General features: G+C 43.3%; 1 protein-coding gene across 5 annotated transcripts in view; it reads left to right on the forward strand.

The window, feature by feature from the left end:
- Positions 1-18,514, forward strand: part of CCNJ (cyclin J) — a 24,444-nt gene extending 5,930 nt beyond the window's left edge. For all 5 annotated transcript variants that reach the window (XM_056529058.1, XM_056529057.1, XM_056529055.1 and 2 more), the window contains exons 3-6: positions 8,570-8,780; positions 13,834-14,133; positions 14,456-14,615; positions 15,803-18,514. In XM_056529058.1, coding sequence (XP_056385033.1) covers positions 8,570-8,780; positions 13,834-14,133; positions 14,456-14,615; positions 15,803-16,214 — 1,083 coding nt within the window. In that variant the 3' untranslated portion in view covers positions 16,215-18,514. The remainder of the gene's footprint in view (positions 1-8,569; positions 8,781-13,833; positions 14,134-14,455; positions 14,616-15,802) is intronic.
- The last annotated feature ends 6,047 nt before the right edge of the window (positions 18,515-24,561 follow it).

Raw genomic sequence — 24,561 nt, forward strand, 5'->3', positions numbered from 1 at the left:
ACACCCATGAATTAATATTAAAAGGAGTGTTGTGACATGGCATCAAGTGGTCCTGACATCCAGATTTTTCGGAAATCCCGAAGTCTGTGGGCTTCACTTGATGATAAGAAGGCATATACGACAATGCTGGATGTAGTAGTAGTAAAAATGGTTGACTACATCCAAAATGTCCTACAAGACAGAAGTCATCCAAGAGAAGACTAAAAAGAGAGATTACAACTCTCACTCCTGTACTAAGGAGGATGGTCTCAAAACAACTTGTTTCAGGATCCCAGGAGCTCTGCATCAAGCAAGGTGGATGGCAAAGGCAATAAATGCATTTAAAGTTGTCCTCTTCACTAAACAGTTGACTATGCCTCATCGAGAAGTTTGGAGTAGAACTGAAGAACAAAGGGGAGAGCACAACGTTCTATGTCACTAATGCTGGGGAGGTACGTGGGCTGAGGAGGATAGGAGTCTTGCGAATAGCCTGACACCTGTGGGGTGCATGTAACAAAACTGGAGTAACAGTAAAGTGCACAAAAGGAGCGATAACTTGCACTCATCGCACTGCTAGTGTCTAAATCTCCAGAGGTCTGGGGACGTCAGGCTGGAAACAAAGCGCTCAGATGCTACGCCGGTCATTTCACGCGACTATGCGCGCTTCTTCTGGCCTCATTGAAGCCGGAAGAAGCACGCATAGTCGCGTGAAATGACCGGTGTAGCCTCTGAGCACTGAAGCTGGAAAGGAAGCGCTCAGAGGGTGCTCCGGTCGTTTCACCCGACTATGCCCGCTCCTTCCGGCCTCATTGAGGCCGGAAGAAGCGCGCATAGTCGGGTGAAACGACCAGTGTACCCTCTGAGTGCTTCGTTTCCAGCCTGACGCCCTCCCGGTGCCCCGGACCTCTGGAGATTTAGACACCAGCAGTGCGGTGAGTGCAAGTTATCGCTCCTATTGTGCATGCCTCAACGAGAATTGGAAGGAATGAAATGGATTGCACGTTTTGTCTGATATAGAAAATATAAATAAAAAATTTAGAAATTAAACCTGCAACGAAAAAGGAAATGGAACGATTAGAGGGTAAGAATATAGTTTTTTAAGGAAAAGACCTGAGCCATTTCGTTACTAATAAAACAGACATTCCTTGAATTGTTTGGGATCATCGATGTGACAGAATACTGCAGTGATTCTATAAAAAGCCATGTGAACCCTCTTAACCCCTTAAGGACCAAGGACGTACAGGTACGTCCTGAGTCCTTTCCCCTTCTATAACGTGGGGCCACGACAACAACGGCCGGGCCCATGGCTAATAGCGCGTGGCAGTGATCGCGGTGCCGCGCGCTATTAACCCTTTAGACACGGCGTTCAAAGTTGAACGCTGCGTCGAAAATGAAACCATGCCGGTTAGCTCAGAGAGCTGTTCAGGATTGCCGCGGCATCCCGAACAGCTGTTAGACACGAGGAGGGTCCCTACATACCTCCTGGTGTCCGATTGCCGAATGACTGCTCACTGCCTGAGATCCAGGCATGAGCAGTCAAGCGGCAGAATCATCGATCACTGGTTTCCTATGAGAAACCAGTGATCAATGTAATAGATCAGTGTGTGCAGTGTTATAGGTCCCTATGGGAGCTACAACACTGCAAAAAAAGTGAATAAAGATCATTTAACACCTCCCCTAATAAAAGTTTGAATCACCCCCCTTTTCCCATTTAAAAAAAAAAAAAAACTGTGCAAATAATAAGAAACATTTATGGTATCACCGTGTGCGTAAATGTCCGAATTATAAAAATATATTGTTAATTAAACCGCACGGTCAATGGCGTACGCGCAAAAAAAATTCCAAAGTCCAAAATAGTGTATTTTTGGTCACTTTTTAGATCATGAAAAAATGAATAAAAAGCGATCAATAAGTCCGATCAATACAACAAGGGTACCGCTAAAAACTTCAGATACCGCCCCATACGTGGTAAAATAAAAAAGTTATAGGGGTCAGAAGATGACAATTTTAAACGTATACATTTTCCTGCATGTAGTTATGATTTTTTCCAGAAGTCCGACAAAATCAAACCTAATATAAGTAGGGTATCATTTTAATCGTATGGACCTACAGAATAAAGATAAGGTGTCATTATTACCAAAAAATGTACCAAATTTACCAAACCGGAAGCCGCCAAAAGTTACAAAATGGCGTATTTTTTTTCTATTTTGTCTCACAATGATTTTTTTTTTCCGTTTCGCCATAGATTTTTGGGTAAAATGACTGATGTCATTACAAAGTAGAATTGGTGGCGCAAAAAATAAGCAATCATATGGATTTTTAGGTGCAAAATTGAAAGAGTTATGATTTTTTTTAAAGGTAAGGAGGAAAAAACGAAAGTGCAAAAAAAAAAAACGGAAAACTCCCTGGTCCTTAAGGGGTTAAGGTGGTCAATGATACCACAGAAAGAGGAATTGCTCTGATAAAAAAAAAAAGTTTAACGAATCGGTCAGAGACTAACAACAAAAACAATTGTTGAGGGTAGTCGAGCATCACAGAAAAGTCGTCACCAAGTGACAAAGGAAGGGATTGCAACATTCATAGTTGATTGATATAACCCGTTTTGCCTATCATACTACCTATTAATCTTAGTGTCTAGTTTTACTATTTTATGCGTGTGATTTCTGGTTTTCCTAATAAAAGTAATTAACATTGAAAAATCTCTTATTTTTTGCCTACTTTTACAAAACTGATCAAAGTGTGCAACCTTTAAATATCATCCAATCTTCTTTGGAAATTTGGCGTATACCGGTATATGTTTTTACATCACTGGGCGTAGGCAAAGTCTGCAAACATTTTACGTTTTATTTTTTTATGAAAAAGAAACACCCCAGCCCCCTCCCATAGACTTGCATTGAGGGGGTGTGGGCGTGGCCGACCCCTGCAGTGCAAAAACAGCGTTTGGAACATTTGCTTCCGAACACTGGCCAGTGGAGAACCCCTTTAAAAAGCTAGCTGAACACTGTACTCCGCTATGTTCACCTAGCCCATATAGATAGATAGATGAATGGGCAACACACATGTCCGACGACTGTTCCATTTAACCAGGGGTATACTGGAGCCCCATTTTCATGATTGGTGGAGATCCCAGTGGCTGAACCCCCTTCCAGTCAGACACTGTGGATCCTGCAGATAGGTGATAAATGTCTTTTGTGGGATAAAACCTTTCGGTCTTTTTTTCCTTAGAACACAGAAGCCTGAGGCTTATTGACATCCCCTGTAAATGGCGGCAGACTCCTTTCATCTCTGTCAAGTTTATGACTAGTTGGAGACTGTGGCTACACACAGACTTTTTATTTTTTCCATATCTGAGGCGACGGTTCAGTTCTGTCGGCATTAGCGGCATCTGTGGTGCTGAGTCCAACAAATCCCCATTGTTTTTGGATGCCTTTGACTCATCTGCTAGCTATGTATGGCGCCTGCTGTCAGAAGTGCATCAGTTTCCATCTGTCCTCTTCAGTTCTATCCTGCTAAGTTGTGTCACTTGGATTTGAGCTCAGTGAACTGAAATAACGTGCAAACTGATGTAAGTTTTTTAGATCTTAGTACTGGATGTACACTGGATTCCTCCAATAAAAGTGCAGGATCGGAGGGACTGGCTGATCATGTGTATTGGGGCTTCTCCACTCTACCTTCATGGCAGATGTCAGAGTAGACAAGGATCTGGCTGCTGGATTACCTTATGCCCAATTCTTTCTTTTTCAGCAACGATTAGCCACCGCCAAAAATGTCTGACATCGGCTTAAAAGGGTACTCTGGTGGAAAAACATTTTATTTTAAATCAACTGGTGCCAGAAAGTTAAACGCATCTATTTAAAATTCTTAATCCTTCCAGTACTTATCAGCTGCTGCTCCAGAGGAAGTTCTTTTTTCTTTTTTGTCTGCTGATACCTCTGTCCATTTTAGGAACTGTCTGGAGAAGGACAGGTTTTCTATGGGGATTTTCTCCTACTCTGGACAGTTCCTAAAATGGACAGATGTCAGCAGAGAGCACTGTGGTCTGACAGGAAATTAAAAAAGAAAATAACTTCCTGTCGAGCATATAGCATCTGAGAAGTACTGGAAGGATTAAAGGGGTACTTTTTTTATTTTTTTATTAATCAACTGGTGCCAGAAAGTAAAACAGATTTGTAAATTACTTCTATTAAAAAATCTTAATCCTTCCAGTACTTATTAGCTGCTGAATACTACAGAGGAAATTATTTTCTTTTTGGAACACAGAGCTCTCTGCTGACATCATGACCACAGTGGTCTCTGCTGACATCTCTGTCCATATTAGGAACTGTCCAGAGCAGCATATGTATTCTATGGGTATTTTCTCCTACTCTGGACAGTTCTTAAAATGGACAGAGGTGTCAGCAGAGAGCACTGTGGTCATGATATCAGCAGAGAGCTCGGTGTTCCAAAAAGCAAAGAATTTCCTCTGTAGTAGTCAGCAGCTAATAAGTACTGGATGGATTAAGATTTTTTTTATAGAAGTCATTTACAAAAAATTTTCCAGCGGAGTACCCCTCTAAGGCCATTTTAGGGTGCATTCCCACAGGGCATACACGCAGCGTATTTGACGCTGCGCAAAATTTACGGCAGCAGCGGGAAATACGCTGCGTATTCCTTGCTCACTGTACACACAGGGCTTTCTGGCGACAGCCCTATGTAGTGAGTTTTGGGGGCGGAGCCGTGCGTCACAGACACACCGGCACACAGCCCCGCCTCCAAAACTCAATACACACATAGGGCTGCCGCCGGAAAGCCCTGTGTGTATAGTGAGCAGGGAAAACGCAGCGTATATCCCGCTGCTGCCATAAATTTTGCGCAGCGTATTTTGCGCAGCATACGCCCTGTGGGAACGCACCCTTATACTGGCTGATGGAGGCAGGATAACAAGCACCGATCTCTCACACACTGCTTGACTAACCATGGACGGTTCATGGGGGCCCTTTTTAAATTTACCATTATCGGCTGTAAAGCACCTACACACACCGGATGTGCCCCTAATAATGATTATTTTATTGGCCGCGCCAAGGATCCAATGAGCTGATGAATGAGCGTTTCCTGGTTTGTCAGCTGATCGGTTTTTAATTGCAATTATTGAATATAAAGTCAGGAACAGATCTTAAATGGAGAACACCTATAAAGGAAAGGCTGAGACTTCTCCATTCCTGGCTTTGTATTTAATCATTTCAATTTATGAACCTGACTGTGTAAGTACACCCTTACATGGGCCAATTGTTGGGAATTAGCGTTCCTAGGAATGCTGTTTTGCCCCAATAATCGGTTCAAAACACATGCACGCTAGTTTGCTAATAATATGACAATATAAGTGTGATGCAAAATGGCTTCTCACAGGATAATGACAATGGACCGACTGCTGGGACCCGCACCATTCCTAAATACAGTGTTTCCCAAACAGGGTGCCTCCAGCTGTTGCAAAACTACAACTCCCAGCATGCCCAGACAGCCGAAGGCTGTCTGGGCATGCTGGGAGTTGTAGTTTTGCAACAGCTGGAGGCACCCTGTTTGGGAAACACTGTTTTAGTATGAATAGGCTTCATCACTGATTCTATAATATGGCTTCTTTGCTGTTTTTTCCTACATGGCAGCACTGTGTAGAAGGGGAAAAAAAGAGCTGAAGAACAGCAGCAGTGCTAAATTTGTGCTGTGGCCCTTCATTGTCACGATTGGTGGGGGTCCCAGTGGTCAGTGGTCCTCTCCCGTCATAAAGTCATGGCATATCTTTATTAAATATCATCACTTAATAAAAGAGAAATTCTTCTATGGGAGGTGGCCTGACAAGCGACCACAGCCGCCATGCCCACGGCCGTCGGAACCCAGCGTTCTGGACAAAAATGTTCAGAACCCCCAGATGCCACCCGGAGATTGCAGGAGTCCGATTGGCCGGACCCTCGCGATAAGACCTCTTATCCCCTATCCTTTTGGATAGTGGAGAAGATGTCCAGGGGCAGAGTACCCCTTTAAACACCAGTAGACTATCAGTGGGGATCAGACCCCCAGCACTTACGTTCAGCAAAATGATGGGGCCTCAAGGCAGGTGCAGCAGCTGATTTAATATGTGAAGCTGTGCTGTGTAGTCATCTCATTTCCAGTGACAATTACAGCCACATAATGGTTAGCCGCTGTAGCCGTGTAAACAACGGAGGGCACGCGGTGCTTCTGAGATGGCCTTTTACTTGCAGAGCCCTCATGGCTAGGCCATACAGTGGTGGTGTACACCTTTTTTTTTTTTTTTTTTTTTTTTTTTTTTTTTTAAGGGTTGATTTATACATTGTGGTTTTGGAAAATCATGGCTAAAACCATGACATGACCACCAGTGCTGTGGAGTCGGTAGATAAATACTCTGACTCCGCAGTTTTTTGTACTTCCGACTCTGACTCCTCTGTATTAATATGCTAATGTATTTATAAACAAAGTTGAATCCAAGAAGCTGTTCCACCAAGTTCTTCTAAGCTCTTCTAGCAGAGAGAGGTAGTTGGGCAGAAGCTGCTGCCTTCTCCTTTTTGTGTGCTGATCTGCTGCTGAAGATAGGGCAGTGGGAGGATCCAGGAAGGGGCATTTATTATAAGACATGATTTCCCTAGTAGAATCCCATAGTCATGTTTAAAGTTTAAGCTAACAATCGGAGTTTACAAGTTTTTATAGCCTTAGCTGAATGGCAGCAGTTTTTCCAATGGTTTACAGCTTAGCAAGTTGATTAACAGTCGCACAAGATCACTCCTTATGAATCTCTGTGTATATCACACATTAAAAAGTCATATTAAATCAGCCAATTTGCAATAAACTCCATAAAATGCTCACCACTCCCGGGGTACCACGGATCTCCCTTAAGTGTAGTCCTGTATTCCGGCTGTATAGGATCTTTCGCCCGGTGCCTTGCCTCAGTCAGGAATCGCACTGCTGGAGTCTCGGCCAACTCCTAAGAAAGCAGCACTTGGTGGTGGGCACCGTTTGGGGGATCGCGGTTCCGCTGCTGAAGAAAAACAGAGGATGGTTTTGAAACGCGTCCAGCGATCATAAATATGCGATATTGAGCCTGACAATATAGAACACTTGCCTGACATTAACAGTGATCACCCGACAGATCCAAGACATCTATTACAGTGCGGCATCTCCCGAGCGTGCGACCTGTGCACAAGGAACGCCGCCGGGTTATTCACTTTGTATACCGCATCCAGCCGTTACATTAATTGTAAGTAAAAAGCCAATCGGGCTATCCACAATAAGGACTTTAGGCTCGCTGACCGCCACCATTCCCAGCTTGTCCGACTAAGGGACTCCGCTTGACAGCACTGCAGTCCCCCCAAACGGTGCCCACCACCAAGTGCTGCGTACTTAGGAGCTGGCCGAGACTCCAGCAGTGCGATCCCTGACTGAGGCAAGGAACCTGGCGAAAGATCCTATACAGCCGGCATACAGGACTACACTTAAGGGAGATCCGTGGTACCCCGGGGAGTGGTGAGCATTTTATGGAGTTTATTGCAAGTTGGCTGATTTAATATGACTTTTTAATGTGTGATATACACAGAGATTCATTCATAAGGAGTGATCTTGAGTGACTGTTAATCAACTTGCTACTGATCACCAAGCGCTACATTGCATCGGCTGGATCGGGTTATCACTGTCTGGATAGATACAATACCATTGCATCAATTGATTAACTGTATATCTGTAGCTGCTACATTGTATCTGCTTTATATTGAAGATCTCTGAGAACAGGAACAATTGAATGAACATTTGCATTGAAAATTGTTGTTCCACAGGATTATGAGATTGTTATACTGATATTACAGGCTCAAGTCGCAGAATATTTTTATAGTTGATATATTCATTGTTGTTTTTATTATATTTTATAATTTTGTATTACTTTAAATTAATTAGGGGAGTACAAGGGCCCTGTACATTCCCTATTTAATCTATTATTATTCTATACTAATAAATATTAATTATTATTTTAAACCAAATATCTTTGACCTTTGAAACCCATTTTCTTTTAACAGATTTGCAAATTACTTCTATAAAAAAAAAAAAAAAAATCTTAATCCTTCCAGTACTTATTAGCGGCTGTATACTTACAGAGAAAATTCTTTTCTTTTTTGATTTCTTTTGTCTGTCCACAGTGCTCTCTGCTGACACCTCTCTCCCGTGTCAGGAACTGTCCAGAGCAGGAGAAAACATATGCTGCTCTGGACAGTTCCTAAAATGGACAGAGGTGTCAGCAGAGAGCACTGTGGTCAGACAGAAAAGAAATCCAAAAAGAAAAGAATTTTCTCTGTAGTATACAGCCGCTAATAAGTACTGGAAGGATTAAGATTTTTTTTTTTTTTTTTATGGAAGTAATTTACAAATCGGTTTTAACTTTTCGTCACCAGTTGATTATTTAAAAAAAAACTGTTTTCCACTTGAGTACCCGTTTTAAGATGTAGCAATTCCAGCTAGAACTGTATAAACACTGTATTCCTTCCCACCTAATGTGTGTCTGTGTTATTATATCCAGAGCGTTTGTCTCCAGGCTTAAATGACCTCTCTGTTTACTTAGGAATTGAAGCTTCCGTCCTACAAAGGCCAATCTCCCCAGCTGAACTTAAGACGCTACTTTGCAGACTTGATCGCTATTGTCAGTAATCGATTTAAGCTGTGTCCTACTGCCCGTCACCTCGCGGTCTACCTGCTGGACCTCTTCATGGACCGATACGATATCTCTATCCAACAGTTACACATCGTGGCGCTGTCCTGTTTGCTATTAGCAAGTAAGAACTTACATTATATAAACATATTGTTACGCGAGCTACATTCCTCATGGCTCTGTTTTCTTTTTCCACATCGTCTGCAGTTCGACTGGCTGTAGATGGAGAGTTAAGAGGCTCTTGCTGTCTCATCTATAAATCATTGGCTTTCCTTTGTATAGTCGCTTAGCTGGTACATCCTTGCATTGTTCCCATAGATTGTATGACTGTCACCATGTTGATTCAGAATGGAGAGTGACTGAGCATGTGCAGACAGTACTCTGGTCTGGAAGATCCGCCACAAATGGGATAGTTTGGAAATGGTTTCTAAACATTGTCTAAATTTTCACTGGACTATTTTTGACTTTTTGGAGCATATTGCATTCACATAAAGACTCCAAATGTCTCATGACAATGTAAAATAGAACTTAAATGGGTACTCTGCTGCTCAGCGTTTGGAACAAACTGTTCCGAACACTGGAGCCGGGAGTTTGTGATGTCATAGCCCCACCCCCTCATGATGTCACGCCCCGCCCCTCAATGCAAGTCTATGGGAGGGGGCGTGACAGCCGCCACGCCCCCTCACATAGACTTGCATTGAGAGGGTGGATTGTGACGCCATGAGGGGGTGGATCTATTATGTCACTAGCTTCTGGCTCCAGTGTTGGGAACAGTTTGCTCCAAATGCTGAGCAGTGGAGTACCCCTTTACTCGGTCAGCAATAACATTAGAATCTGACTATGACACCTGTCAAGGGGTGGTGTATTTTAGGCAACAGGTGAACGGTCTTGAAGTTCATGTGTTGAAAGCAGCAAAAGAAATGACCAAATTAAGGATCTGAGCAACAAGCTCCAAATTGTGATGGCTACCGGAGTATGTCTGTCGGAGTTCCTCAAACGGCACGTCTTATGAGGTGTTCCCCATATACAGTAGTTGGTAGGTACTAAGTGTGTTCCTAGGGAGGAGAAGTGTCAAGAGTTCCCAAGGCTAATGTGTGGGGGATTTAGTCCGAGAGTTAGGACCCTATTACATGGCCTGATCCTGCACAGATCTTGTTGATCGGCACTCTATTAGGCTGGGTTCACATATGTCCAGCATAGATGAAGTCTGCCTAGATCTCGACGCAACTGATGCCATGACCGATGACAACATGCATCGGTTGTATGGCATCCGGCATCCATTGTTTCTGGATTCCGGACAAGATAACGCAGCAAGCTGCATTCCCCTGTCCGGTGCCATCCTCCGTGTACAACCATCCGGCATCAAAATTGAGACACTGGATGATGTTCAAATGGAATGAGACCAGTTCTAGCATCAGTTTCCCTCCGGTACTTGCCAAAGGCAAACTGTGCCGGACACGTGAACCCAGCCATACAGAGCCTATTCACGGCACAAGTGTCTAGCAGGGAGAGATGCATGAATGATCCCTGCATCCTGTTTTAGAGGTACCACGTTTTCTAATTTTAAAAAGGAATACGGTCTCTTTCAACTAGATGGAAAAACGGGGTTGTAAACGGGGCCTTACTGCTGCAGATTAACTGAGGTCTGGTGGAGTCCACGCTGTGACACAATATAAGGGTGCTTTCACACTACGATTGTAGTGTACGGTTGTTGGATCCAGTTGGGAGGGGCGAAAACCGTCCGCTCCCGTATCCCAGCCGAATCCAGGCCGAACCCCATTAATTTCAATGAGCCGACTGGAGTCAAACGCTGACTCCGGTTGTCTCATATTTATCCGGTCAGAAAACCTTATTTGGGGAAAAATAAGACAACTGGAGTCGGCGTTTTACTCCGGTCGGCTCATTGAAATTAATGGGGTTCGGGCAGGATCCAGCTGGGATACGGGAGCGGACGGTTTCTGCCCCTCCCAACCGAATCCAGCAACTGTACACTACAATCGTAGTGTGAAAGCACCCTAAGGCAGGTGGTCTTAATGTTCTGGTTGGTCAGTGTGTATGAAAAAATACATAATGGTTTTTGTAAGCACTTACTTACTTTTTCAGTTAGAACAAGCACATCCGCCTCCCATGGTTTCCCTTTAGACACATCATTTGCTTGAGAACAATGCGCACAATCCATTAAAGGGGTACTCTGGTGGAAAACTTTATTTATTTATTTTAAACAGATTTGTAAATGACTTCTATTAAAAAAAATATTTTCCCTTCCAGTACTTTTTAGCAGCTGTATGCTACAGAGGATATTATTATTTTATTTTTTTTTGTCTTGTCCACAGTGCTCTCTGCTGACACCTGATGCCCGTATCAGGAACTGTCCAGAGCAGCATAGGTTTGCTATGAGGATTTTCTCCTGCTCTGGACAGTTCCTGATACGGGCATCAGGTGTTAGCAGAGTGCACTGTGGACAAGACAAAAAAGAAATTCAAAAAGAAAATTTCCTCTGTAGCATACAGCTGCTCAAAAGTACTGGAAGGATAAAAATTTTTTTTTTTAATAGAAGTAATTTACAAATCTGTTTTAACTTTCTGGCACCAGTTGATTTGGAAAAAAAAATGTTGTCCACCAGAGTACCCCATTAAAGCCACGAGATTTTACAAAACTATGAGTGCATGTCCTCAGGGTTAAAAGCCACATGTAGAAGTCTCAAAAAGCTTAAACAATGTTTTATTGTGAAGTGTTTTCTGGTGCGTTGTGGCTCAGTGCTAAAAACAGTACAAACATTCACAGAAACTGTGTGTGTGTGTGTGTTTGTATGTGTGTGTGTGTATGTATTTATAATATATGGTGTGTATGTGTTTGTATGTGTGTGTGTGTGTGTGTATGTATTTATAATATATGGTGTGTATGTGTGTGTGTATGTATTTATAATATATGGTGTGTGTGTGTGTGTGTGTGTGTATGTATTTATAATATATGGTGTGTATGTGTGTGTGTGTGTATGTATTTATAATATATGGTGTGTGTGTGTGTGTGTGTATGTATTTATAATATATGGGTGTGTGTGTGTGTGTGTGTGTGTGTATGTATTTATAATATATGGTGTGTGTGTGTGTGTGTGTGTGTGTTTAATTTATATATATATATATAATATATAATATATATATATAATATATAATTTTTTATTAATATATATATATATATATATATATATATATATATAATATTTCTGCAATCTCCCATTGATTTCAATAAGATATAACATTGCTGCGTTCAGGCAGATCCTCACTAAAGTGACCTGTTACTACTTTGTAGGCAGAATAAAAAAATGTGAAAAACTTAAATTTTTCGCTGGTCTCAGACTAAACTCAATAGGTTAGTTTTCAAGCAAAACACATTAATTTTGTCCATGTGAACATGTCCTCAATGACCCTTCATAAATGTTTATGTCAAATTCCCCTTTTGCACAAAACTGTTGCTATCTTTCCATTGACTTCTATGGAGAGATGAAGTGTAATTCATTTTTCAAATGGCCTTTGACTGATCCAGTGTTTCCCAACCAGGGTGGCTCCAGATGTTGCAAAACTACAACTCCCAGCATGCCTGGACAGCCTTTGGCTGTCCAGGCATGCTGGAAGTTGTAGTTTTGCAACACCTGGAGGCACCCTGGTTGGGAAACACTAGACTGATCAGTGCTGGGATCTGCTTGGCTGCTCCTCTATTGCCTTGTAGTTTTTAGTGAATTTCCCAGTTTATTGTGTTTTCTCCATCATTTTCTGTGTTATGTGTAATGGTAAATGCCTGGCACTACGGAACTTCTCACCCTCTCATGTATGTATTGACATGACTTTGGCATCCTCCAGTGTAACAGTGGGGTTACTGTTTGCACTGAATGGCGTAGTCTCTAGTGGAGGTGGATTTGTGTAATGCATGTGGCTGGCGGATAATGGGATTTTACTTATCAAGTGATCGCATTGTAATAGTGGCTGATCTGTATAAATGATGGCGCCCAGCACTGTGCGCCGGACTTCAGCTTATTGCTTCTCATTATTAATTTGGTGTAAAAGGTCTTTTTGTAAACAGTGGTATTTCAAGCATTCCTTAATGCTTCTATCCCATCAGCCCCGGTGCTTCTGTATGGCAGTGTTTAGTGTTTGAGTGTAACGTACCGTGGGGCATACGGAGCTTTTCATGTGGAACTAGGGGAATAGAAAGTGATATCACGGTGTGTTTTTGCGCCTATTTATTTTTGGCCACATGCCGCAGACCATTGGTGCACCATAGTTAGTTGTTGTCAGGCTGGATGTGGTGGCCATATTAGGGGCTGAAAACACGTTACTATTACGTTCATGGCTTTTAGCTATGTTTACACTACATTTTCAGTATCTGTACATGTCCTATGCCAATGCTTAGGCTCCCATTCATCTGGTGGCCCCATTTGGCATAGATAGATAGATTTAAAGGGGTACCCCGTCTCTAGACATCTTATCCCCTGTCTAAAGCATAGGGGATAAGATGTCTGATCGTGGGGGTCCCGCCGCTGGGGACCCCTGCGATCGCTCTGCTGTACCCGGCGTTTGTTTAAAGCGTTGGGTGCAGAGGCTCGTGACGTCACGGCCACGCCCCACTTGTGATGTCACGGCCACGCCCCACTTGTGATGTCACGGCCACGCCCCACTTGTGATGTCACGGCCACGCCCCACTTGTGATGTCACGGCCAGGCCCCCTCAATGCAAGTCTAAGGGAGGGGGCGTGACGTCCGTCACGCCCCCTCTCTTTGACTTGCATTGAGGGGGCGTGGCCGTGACATCACAAGCCTCCGCCCAACATCGCCAGTCATCCCTAACGGTGCGGAGTTAGCTCTGTGCACCAGATGTCTGGGGTGCTGCAGCCAACTGCATATATAACTGTATATATAAGTGCTGTGTGCTTTCATATGGAAAAAACATCTTGCAAAAAGGAAAAAGTTTTAACATGCGTAATTGCCTATGCAGTGGTATACATAATAGGTTTCCATTGGTGTTATATACCGGATAGCCTCCTGAATTTTACCTCCAACAGTTTCAAAGCCTTGGCTGTTCAGCCTATACTGTCACTTCTCTTTTGTCGTGTGAGGAATTCAACTGCAGAACTTCTATAGATGATTTCATGCATTATTTAATAAAAAAAAATTTCCTTTTCAGGTAAATTTGAAGATAAGGAGGACAGAGTACCAAAACTGGATCAGCTGAACAGTCTAGGATGTATGACCAACATGAACCTGGTGCTAACCAAACAGAACCTGCTCCACATGGAGCTTCTGCTGCTGGAGACCTTTCAGTGGAACTTGTGCCTGCCAACTCCTGCCCACTTCATAGATTACTACTTGTCCATTGCTGTCCATGACACTGACCTCCATGACGGCTGGCCCATGATCTGCCTAGAAAAGACCAAAATCTACATGGCCAAATATGCAGACTATTTCTTAGAAGTATCTCTGCAAGGTGAGGACCCTTTCTTTCTTTTTCTTTCTTGCTTTCTCTTTTTACTTTTTCTTTCCTTTCTTTCTTTCTTTCCTTTCTTTTTTTCTTTTTCTCTTATTTCTTTATTTTTTTTTCTTTCTCTTTTGCTTGCTTGCTTGCTTTCTTACTTTCTTGCTTTAATTTTTTTTTCTTTCTTTCTTTCCTTTTTTTTTTCTTTTTCTTATTTCTCTTTATTTTTTTTCTTTCTTTCCTTTTTCTTTCTTTTTTTTTCTTTCATCTAAGCCAAGTATCAGAAGGTATCTTAGAAATGATTCTTAACATTTGTTCTTGTGTTTCCTTACAGATCACATGTTTTTAAATTACATTCCATCCCTCGTGGCGGCTGCATGCGTCGCAGCCTCCCGCATTATCTTGCGGCTTACACCCTCCTGGCCTACGAGGCTTCACCGTCTTACTGTGTACTCCTGGGACATCCTTGTGCCTTGCATTGAGAGATTACTGATGTAAGTACCTATTCTGTGTACCATAGCCTGTATTAGATACTTGCAGAAATAAATATATATATATATATATATATATATATATATATATATATATATATATAATATATACACACACTGAATGTACCACTTCCTTTTCATTACATATGTCTGTTTCTGTATGAGCATTTGGGGCAAGGAAGTTGCCTGGTTTCCAAATGACTTTGTTTTCAGAACTATAAATAAAACTGAAGTGCACTAGGTGTCCTGTCTATTAGAGGGTGTCTCTCTATATTTAGGGTTTTTAAATAAACAAATCCATTCTTGCTTTGTGCAAACACACCCTAAATAGTGTAAAACACCAGTTTCACCATAAATATCACCACAGTGCTATCTTTGTCTCTGAGTGTGTGTGTGTGTGTGTGTATATATCCACTGTGGGCCTATCTGGTTCCCATAAGAAATTTCGGTTCGTCCTATCTATACCCCTGCCATTACAAAGTCCAGCAGATACTGTTGGTAGGTAGATTGGATGAAAGCTGTACATTGCAGAAGTGCAGGGAAACCGAGCAGAAATGAAGGGACACATCGCTTAGTCGGGCACTTCTGTCCATTAATTCTAGCAATCAGTGGGGGTCTCAGCAGCCAGGCCCCCAATGATCCCAACTTGTCTCTGACAGGTCAGAAGATGTTTCAAAGTTTTGGTACACTTTTGATAAAAAAAAAAAAAATGTATGGGCACCTTTTTAAAGCTCCCGCAGGTGCCCAAGCCCAGACTTAAATGGGTGCTTTCATTAAAAAGAATAGTTGTAGAAATAGTTGTGATCACTAAAAAGAGCCAGGAGAAGTGTGTGTGTGTGTGTGTGTGTGTGTGTGTGTTCTTTCTTGGGTCTGTGGGAAGTCAATTGAGAGATCTGGTTGACATAGAGCAGAGAGAGAAGCATTTGGAAGCCCGTTCTAGAGATCTATTGAGGTCTGAACACAGACACCGACAGATAAAAAAAAAAAAAAAAAATTTTTTAAACATCCCTAGGACTTTTCAAATTTTTAACACTTTTTGCAGAGGAGCTCAAAATCATAAAATAACTGAGTTATAACAGCTATAAAGAGAAATGAGTTATTTAAATAAAATGTTGTTTAGGGAAGTACGTTAGTGCATTTGACTTCCATATTATCGTCTGGTTTTAACTTCCGGTTTCTATCCCATCTAGTGCACATGACAATGACGTGAAAGAAGCCAATAAGCACAAGTCTCAGCTGAGCCATGGAGTGACTCCATGTCTGTTTCCACAGTCCCCGGCCCCACCACAAGCCCACGTCCAGCAGCACATGCCCCACTTTCTGCATTCCCAGCACCAGCTGCAGTTTCATCATCAGCCAGCTCCTCAACAGGCCGGCTGTCAGCAGATCGTGTCTACAGCCCATACGTCAGCATTCCCTCTGCAGACCTGCTCCTCCGGCCTGACCTCTGCCATCCAGCCCCGGGCACACATACAGACTGCTGCCAGCGTCTCACTAGCCGCTGTACCTATAGAAGTGAAACCCTGCTTAGGAGTGTCTTACAACAGAAACTTTCCAGTCAATGGACACTACTCCTGTATCACGCAGTGTTTTGAGAGGTGATGAAGGCCTTTCCTAACCCTCCTGTCCTCCTCAAGCAATACTTACTGTGAAACCTACAGTGTGTACTTTTTCTTTTGGGGTTCTACCTCTTCCCTCAGTGATGCAAGACCAGAGGAACGTCTGTTACATGAACAAAGAGAGTCTGAGATTCAATTCAATGTGAGATTCCTTGGCCAAACCACTCAATGGCGCTAAAGAATTGACTGACTGCCCAGGACACCCAGCACGTTCTTCAGGGAATCATACTTATTTTTTTTTTTTCTCCAGGCAACATTGCTGATATGTTATGAAGGAGATATGCAGTATTATATGTAGAAACGTTGCCTATCCGTGAAGATGCGGCAGAAACGCCTTCACCCGTTGCCGGCGTTATGTCTGCGGCATACTGGTGCTTGTCTGTCGTAAGACTGGTCACTCTACTGGTAAACGTTGAAACGTTGCTCTAATATTTCCACTATACCTCAAGTTTTGTTTTTTTAAGGTAATCTTTCACACTAACTCAGGGAAATAATATATATCTATAACTTACTCTTCTTCCTGCTGCTGGTGTTTTATTTAACATGGGGTTTTGACCTTTATCTAGATAGTTTTGCGTCTGTCCAGCAAAAAAAATATAGATAATTTTTTAAGCTGCTCTTATGCCCCTTTTGGATCTGTCTTCAGCTGAATCCCCTTGTGGAAGCAGTGTAGTGAAACTTGTATCCAAATATATACTGTGTGCTGTTACAAGAACAAATGGAGAAATTTGGTTGAAAACCCTCTTGTTACTTTTAGATAAGGATTTGAGGTAGGGTTAGATATAATTTGTGTGATGTCTTTACAAGCCAAATGACGATGACCAAAACTGGTGTCCATGATAGGAGCAGGAAATTAAAATGACTGGTCTACTTGACAAGTCACATCAGTAGGGATTTTTAGAACTCTTATTGATCCCTCAACAGAGGTGACCATACACACAACCACCTCTTAACTATCAACTGGTCTTGACCTCCCTAGTGATCCTGACGCCCAATCCTTGCGGCTCTAATAACGCATATGATTTTAAGTAAAAAAATAAAAAAAAATCCCTTCAGTTCCATGTCGGAAAGGTCATTAAGCTAAGGCAAAAACCTATCTTTTCATGTTAAAAATAAGGTGTTTTGGGGATTACTGCCTGAAGCGATACTAAAGCCATTTAGCGAAACTTTTTTTTTTCCTTTTCTCCTGCTGTCAATTTGTCCAAATATTGTAGAGCTATGTGATATTGCTATTTTATTACGGTTATTATTTTCTTAGTGTAGTTAGGAAATCCCATTCTGCTTCTTTAATCTTAGTTGAATAGCGTTTACACGGTTTGTTTAATAAAACAAAAAAATAAAAATAAAAATGTTGGACCTCATGTATAGAAAGTAGTGAAGACAAAAATTGTAGGCCTTGTCCATAGAAATCAATTTAGGTTTCGGCTATCATTTTCAGCGCAGGTTGTAAAATGAGTGCGTTGATCTGATTTGTTGACATCTGGAATAGTTTTTGATCTTTTTTTTATTTTTGGGTGTTTTGATTTTTTTTTATTTTTTTTTTTTTTTTTTTTTTTTTTTTTTATGTAAGGCCCATAATTGTGTTTAAACAAGAAGTGCCCAAATACTAAGAAATCCTCATTTTTTAGCTATAGCATTCCAGCTTGAGGACTTCAGAAGTGTCTTTATTTAACTACCTCATTGTTACGATTTTCTGCCCTAACTTGAATAACAGCTAACATGTGAGCCCGACTTTTAGGAAGTATAGTTGTGTATGAGTTGTGTACATTTTTGTTTTTTCTTTCACCATCAACTACTATAGAATGTACTAGCTATTACTAACACTGGAGCTGTCCTTTAGCTATGGAAGGGAACAATTGAGAGAATATAAAAATGCTATCCCAATGTATGGCATCTGTATATAGTCCATTTAGACTGTTTTTTTTTATTTTTTTATACCGTATATAATTTTAGAAGGCAGCACATTTCGACTTAAAATTCACTACAATTTTTCATTTTTTTTTTTATTATTTATTATGTAGTATATTAGGTTTGTTGTGCAAAGACAAATAGTTAAGAAAAACAGCCAAAGCTATGTTCACAAGGAGCTGTTCATTGAGAAGGGACTTGACTACATGTTTGAATGCAGAAGCCAAATTGTGGGGGAGGGGGAGGGGGTTGATTATTACAATTTCTTTTTTTTTTTTTTTTTTGTGGGATGAGTAGAAATTGTTGGAGTATTAAACCACAACAAAGAATTCTGGGTGAGTGCTATGCACTTTGGATTTTTTATTAAACCTTTTCTTTGCCTAAATGCTTGTTTGCTTTCTTTAACATTACATCCATTGTTATAGTAAATATAGTCATAGAGAACCAAGCGATCAACAAATGATTGCCCCCTCCCCCACTTCTATTCCCAGAGCCGATGTAATGTACCATTTGGTTGAAGGTAATGAGGGTCTGTTCACACGGCAGAATTTCCGCTTGCGGAATTCCGCCTCAAATTAAAGCCCATAGACTTCTATGGGATTCCGCACTCTAAATTTCCGCTTGCAGGGTACTCCAGTGAAAAACAATTTTTTTTTTTTTTTTTAAAGTCAACTGATGCCAGAAAATTGAACAGATTTGTAAATACTTCTGTTTAAAAAATCTTAACTCTTTCAGTACTTATCAGCTGCTGTATGCTCCACAGGAAGTGAAAAAATTTGTCTGACCACAGTACTCTCTGCTGACGCCTCTGCCCATATCAGGAACGGTCTAGAGCAGGAGAGGTTTGCTATGGGGATTTGCTTCCTGTGAAGCATACAGCAGCTAAGTACTGGAAGGGTTAAGATTTTTAAATGGAAATCATTTACAAATCTGTTTTTAACTTTCTGGCAACAATTGATTTAAAATAAAAAATAATTCACCGGTGTACCCCTTTAATTTGAGGCGTACATTCTGCCGTGTGAATAGACCCTTAGACTTTTGCTATCAGTCACCTCACTGGATAGTCAATGGTTTTTGCAAATACATTTTTTATTTTATTTTTTTAAATGTTTCTGGGTGCAGTTGTCTGTGGCGGAACGTCATTCAATAGATATGCATCCTCCCTAGAACAAGCCACAGATAATACAAGCGATCATCTGCTAATGTCTTGTTTTAAATGAGTCTTCAAAATTGATCTCCTATCCCCAAGATAACCCATCAATATTAAAACAGCAGGGGTCTGACTCCTGGCACCCCTGCTGATCAGCTGTTTGAATAAGAAAAGACCATTCGTTTTAAAAGGCTGGATAACCCCCTTTAAGTTATGGCCTCATCCTGAATGTTAAAATCACAGAAAAGAAGCCATAGACACAAGTTACTGTACAATGTAGATCGGCCACAATGTTCAATGGGGGAGTTTGCGCTGGAGCAAAATATTGATGAACCGCTACACGCACGCCTACTATTAGTGAGAGGGATAGCTTCTTAGTATTATAACTGCAGTTACATAATGGCGTGTAGTGCACCATGTTGTCTTCCAGCTTATTAGTATTGTTCACCTCCACCATATAACATTTTGGCTGGTCTACATCATGGTGATAATAGGTTTTTAACATGCCCTTGTGCCAGTATTTAGGGAGTATGGCCTCTCTTCTGTGATTTTAAAGGGGTACTCCGCCCCTAGACTTCTTATCCCCTATCGAAAGGATAGGGGAGAAGATGTCAGATCGCATGGGTCCCGCCACTGGGGACCCCCGGGATCTCTGCTGCAAGACCCACCTGTTGCGGTTTCCGGCAGCGCTGGAGGCTCTCATCCTAACGCCTCACAACCACGGTGACGGGAGATCATGATGTCACGATTCTGCCCCCGTGTGACGTCACACCCCGCCCCCTCAATGCAAGTCTATGGGAGGGGGCGTGACGGCTGTCACGCCCCTCCCATAGACTTGCATTGAGGGGCGGGGCGTGACGTCACACTGGGGTGGAGTCGTGACGTCACGATCTCACGTCACCGTGGTCGGGAGCCAAAGCCTACAGCGTTTCCGGAAGCGCAACAGGTGGGTGCTGCAGCCGTGATCCTGGGGGTCCCCAGTGGCGGGACCCCCACGATCTGACATCTTACCCCCTATCCTTTCGATAGGGGATAAGCTGTCTAGGGGCGGAGTACCCCTTTAAGTTATTTTGCTCCCTTTTCTGTGATTTTTTAATTTTTATCATCCTGAAGTCATTTAGATGATGACCACCTCAGATAAGTAGTGTATAGCCAGTTTTAGGGTCTATTCACACGGCAGAATTTCTGCACATCTGCACCAATTCCGCTTCCACATTCAATTGAGTGGTTTCTAGCTTGTGCGGATTTTGCTAAAAATTTGTGCGGAATCCCAGAGAAGTCTATTAATTTGTGGCGGAACCTGTGTGGAATTCCGCATGCGGGAATTCTGCCGTGTGAATTCAAATGGAATAACTTCTGCTTATCCGCACCAATTCCACTTCCGCATTTATTTAGGTGGTTTCTGGCTTGTGCGGAATCCACATCCAAAAATTCAAAAGTGTGAATAGAAATGAGGAATACCATTGAAGTCTGTTGTACTTTTAATTTGACCCGTAATTTCGCATGTGGAAATTCTGCCATGTGAATAGACCCTAAGGGTGTGTTCACACAGGCGGATTACCTGCTGAATTTTTGTAGCGTATTTGCAATCCCGCCCGTAAATCCGCTGCGAAAATCGGCCCTTAGGGTCTATTCACACAGCAGAATTTCTGCACATCTGCACCAATTCCGCGTCCGCATTCATTTGAGTGGGTTCTTGCAGAAATTCAGAAGTGTGAATGGGATTGCAGAGTCCCATAGAAGTCTATTGGGCTTTAATTTGAGGTGGAATCCACATGCAAAAATTCTGCTGCGTGAATAGACCTTTAGGGTACGTTCACACGTCCGGATTTTCGCAGCGTATTTCGCTGCGGATCCGCCACTGAAGGACCTCCTATATGCTGCCTTTATATGTGCCTGCTCGGAGCGGCAAAATACCGCTACAAGCTGACACACTGCGATGCATGCTCAGTATACTCTCTCATCGCGACCGCTCTCAGCCTAGCTCATTGAGCAGGGGAAGCGGCCGCGATGTGTGCGAGTACATCGCGCATGCACGGTGACTCACACATTGCAGTCTGTCTGCTCAGAGCGGCGTATTGCCGCTCCGAGCAGGCATATTTAAGGGCACCATACCGATGTTCTTCAGCGGCCGATCTGCAGTGTAAAATCCGCTGTAAATCCGCACATGTGAACGTACCCTAAGGCCGCATTCCCTCATGCATGCCAACGTTTGCTTGTGAAACCATGCCCCCTTACTTTTTTTTTTTTTTCAAATGGACACACAATGTTTCCGGAAATATAAGCAACACTTTGCAGCCACAGGTGAACGCGGAGGGGATTGGTTGCAGACACCCCTTTACAGTCTGAAAAGTACAAAGGTTTTTTTTTTTTTTTTTTTCATGCAATTGAATACAAAGCCAGGAATTAGTCTGAAAAGAGAAATCTTGGGAAATTCTTCACAAACTGTGACCCTTGCAAAAAGTATCAAATTTCCACACAAGCCCCATGTTTGTGCCAGCTCTGCACCATGCTCTCTATGAAGGCCGCTTTTAGCACAGAGGTTGTGGGTAGGTGGGAAGGTCATTTATGTTGTATTCCTGGCTTTGTATTCAATAATTGTAATTATATATCAGACAGGAGGCGAGTATCTTATGCATTATTCTTTCTTTAATAATGCCCATAGCAGAACAAAATTCAATAAACAATCAGTGTAAAGAAAAAACTACAACTCCCAGCAGTCCCGGGACCACAGCAGCCACTCCTCGTCTGTAGCGTCTATATAAGGACTGCCCACATATAGATCCTCCTCTTTCTTTCTGCTCATGGCAGAGCATACAAGCTAAGTGCTATCTGTGATTTAATACTTTGGGTTTTTTCCTTACTTGTTATATCATAACTATTATAGATATTGTGTTGTTGGGAGAAGATAATCGCGATTATCTTCGCCCATTCGCATTTTATGCGATTTTACCTCGTTTCGGACAACTATTTCCCCGGCGCTAGTCTTTCTCCTTGCTCCGGTTCTTCACTCCACTATTCTATTCTACTCTCCGCTCCTCATACCTTCCTCCGCTTCCCAACACCACCCCCCCCCCCTCCCGGCGCCATTTTACCTTCTTCTCCTACGTTCGGCGCTTCGCGCGCGCGGGATAGGGGCGGATCTTTCGCGCGTCGGCCGCATTTCTTCGCGGCCTACACGCTGAGAGGGGCGGAGTTTCCTTTTCGTCACTGGACCGCGCTCCTGCGCCTTCCAATCAGTACCCAGCCGGACGTAATCTCGAGAGACTTCGTCCCCGGGTACAAGGATTCTCAGGCACCTCCCACCGCTGCGTCAGTGCAACGCTAGCGGTGTGGAGGACGGAGCCTGTACCATCACTTCCCTATACATATTCTCTGTAGGTAGATTTCAGGAATTTATTCCTTCTCATCAATCCTTCCTTTTTTCCCAATAGTTCTCCTACAGTTAACCTGTTAGTCAATATGGCTGAGGAACCCTCATCTGCTCCCAGTAGAGGGGAGAGCTCTTTAGACTCGGCCCAATTTATGACCGCCAACCAGATACAAGACTTAATTAATAAGTCTGTTCAGGCAGCTTTGGCCTCCGCCATGGTAACCTCTGGATCACTACCAGCGGTATCCTGTGCATCTGTCCCGCCATTCCAAAGCGGTGAACCGCCAATTAAGAAGGGAAAAGTTTCCCATAAAAGGAAACATACATTGGCGACATCTGACTCCCCGGCAGGGGAAGATAATAATGTGCTCCAGGCAGCCCCTACCCCGGCCTGCCAACCCCAGCATCCATCAGACTCCACTCGACCCCTGGGCCTCAGGGAGTTACATGAGAAGAGGCATAGATCCGCTAGACGGACCAAACCCGACTCTTACGTAGATTCCTCTGACGAGGATTCGTCGGGATCATCCAGCGAGTCTGACGACTTTGAATCCAACACTAATATCGAGGATGCTGGGGATACGGCGTTCGACACCGACGCCAACCCTGTTACACAGGGCACTGTGATGATAGACTCCCTAGGTGAACCCCTTTTTCACCCTGATTCCATCTCTCATCCACGATCGGGTGAATGGTCCCCACTTCCTCACGTGACCCAGTATGTGGAGCTCTGGGCTCGTAAGTCCCTAGACAGGACCAGCCGTAACAAGCTGAGAGCTGAGTGTCCCAGGCCCTTTATTCCCAATAAAGTAGTGGCAACCCCCGAAGTGGACCCCATTTTGATGAAATACCTAATGAAATCGGGTAAATTCCCTAAGAAGGGAATAGAACGCTCATTTAAAACTATTCAGGAGCGTATCTTAGACTTATTGGGCCCTCTCACTAAGATACTCAACCTGTCTGAACAGGCCGCAACGACAGATCAACCTGTCGATACCCGTCAACTCCGGGGGTGGGCCCAGAGGGCCATATGCCTGGCAGGTACGGCCAACACCACCTGCTCGATTGAACGACGTAGGTCGATCCTGATGCGTCTCGACCCGCAACTGTCCCACCTGGCTGAAACTGAGTCTGGGCCTGCAGCAGCAGGAATGCTCTTTGGGGACAACCTGATGAAGGACATCAACAGGTTTGTCGGCCTGTTTACAGGTCTGGATAAAGCCCAGACTTCTTTAAAGAAATCAGGGACAAATAAGCTTTTTCCTCGGGCCGGCAGAGGTAGAGGCCGATCTGCCGGCCGCACCCCCTCCTATAGGCCACAGGGCAGACCCTCTGCCCAGTACCAGTACCCTCAGGCTCCTCCGTCCTACACAGTTCCAATGGCACAACCGTCGCCTTTCTTCCCCCCCAGAGGTCGACCTTGGCGCGGACGTGGCGGACGCGGATATCCCCGTTCCCGTCCAACTACCGGTAAGTGTGCCAGATATTCCACATGCTCACATCCCTGTGGGGGGACGCCTGATGTATTTTTCCCACGCCTGGTCTGCGATTACGGCAGACACGTGGATCCTACAGACAGTAGCGGGATTTCACATAGAACTCCAATCTCTACCGGTCCTGGGTATACAGCCAACCCCTATCCGTTTTTCACAACGCAACATGTTACTCATAGACAACGAGATTCAAGATCTCCTGTCCAAACAGGCGATCCGAGAGATCGACCCTTCTTCCCTAGGGTTCGCAAGCAACCTTTTCCTAGTGAAGAAAAAAGGGGGCGGTTACCGTCCGGTCATAAACCTTCGGGAACTAAACCAACATGTCACGTATCGCCATTTCAAGATGGAGGGAATTCACTCCCTTCGCGATTTGTTACAACCAGCCGATTGGCTGGTGAAGGTG

The sequence above is a fragment of the Hyla sarda genome, chromosome 7 (assembly GCF_029499605.1).
Source record: "Hyla sarda isolate aHylSar1 chromosome 7, aHylSar1.hap1, whole genome shotgun sequence".
NCBI lineage: Eukaryota > Metazoa > Chordata > Amphibia > Anura > Hylidae > Hyla > Hyla sarda.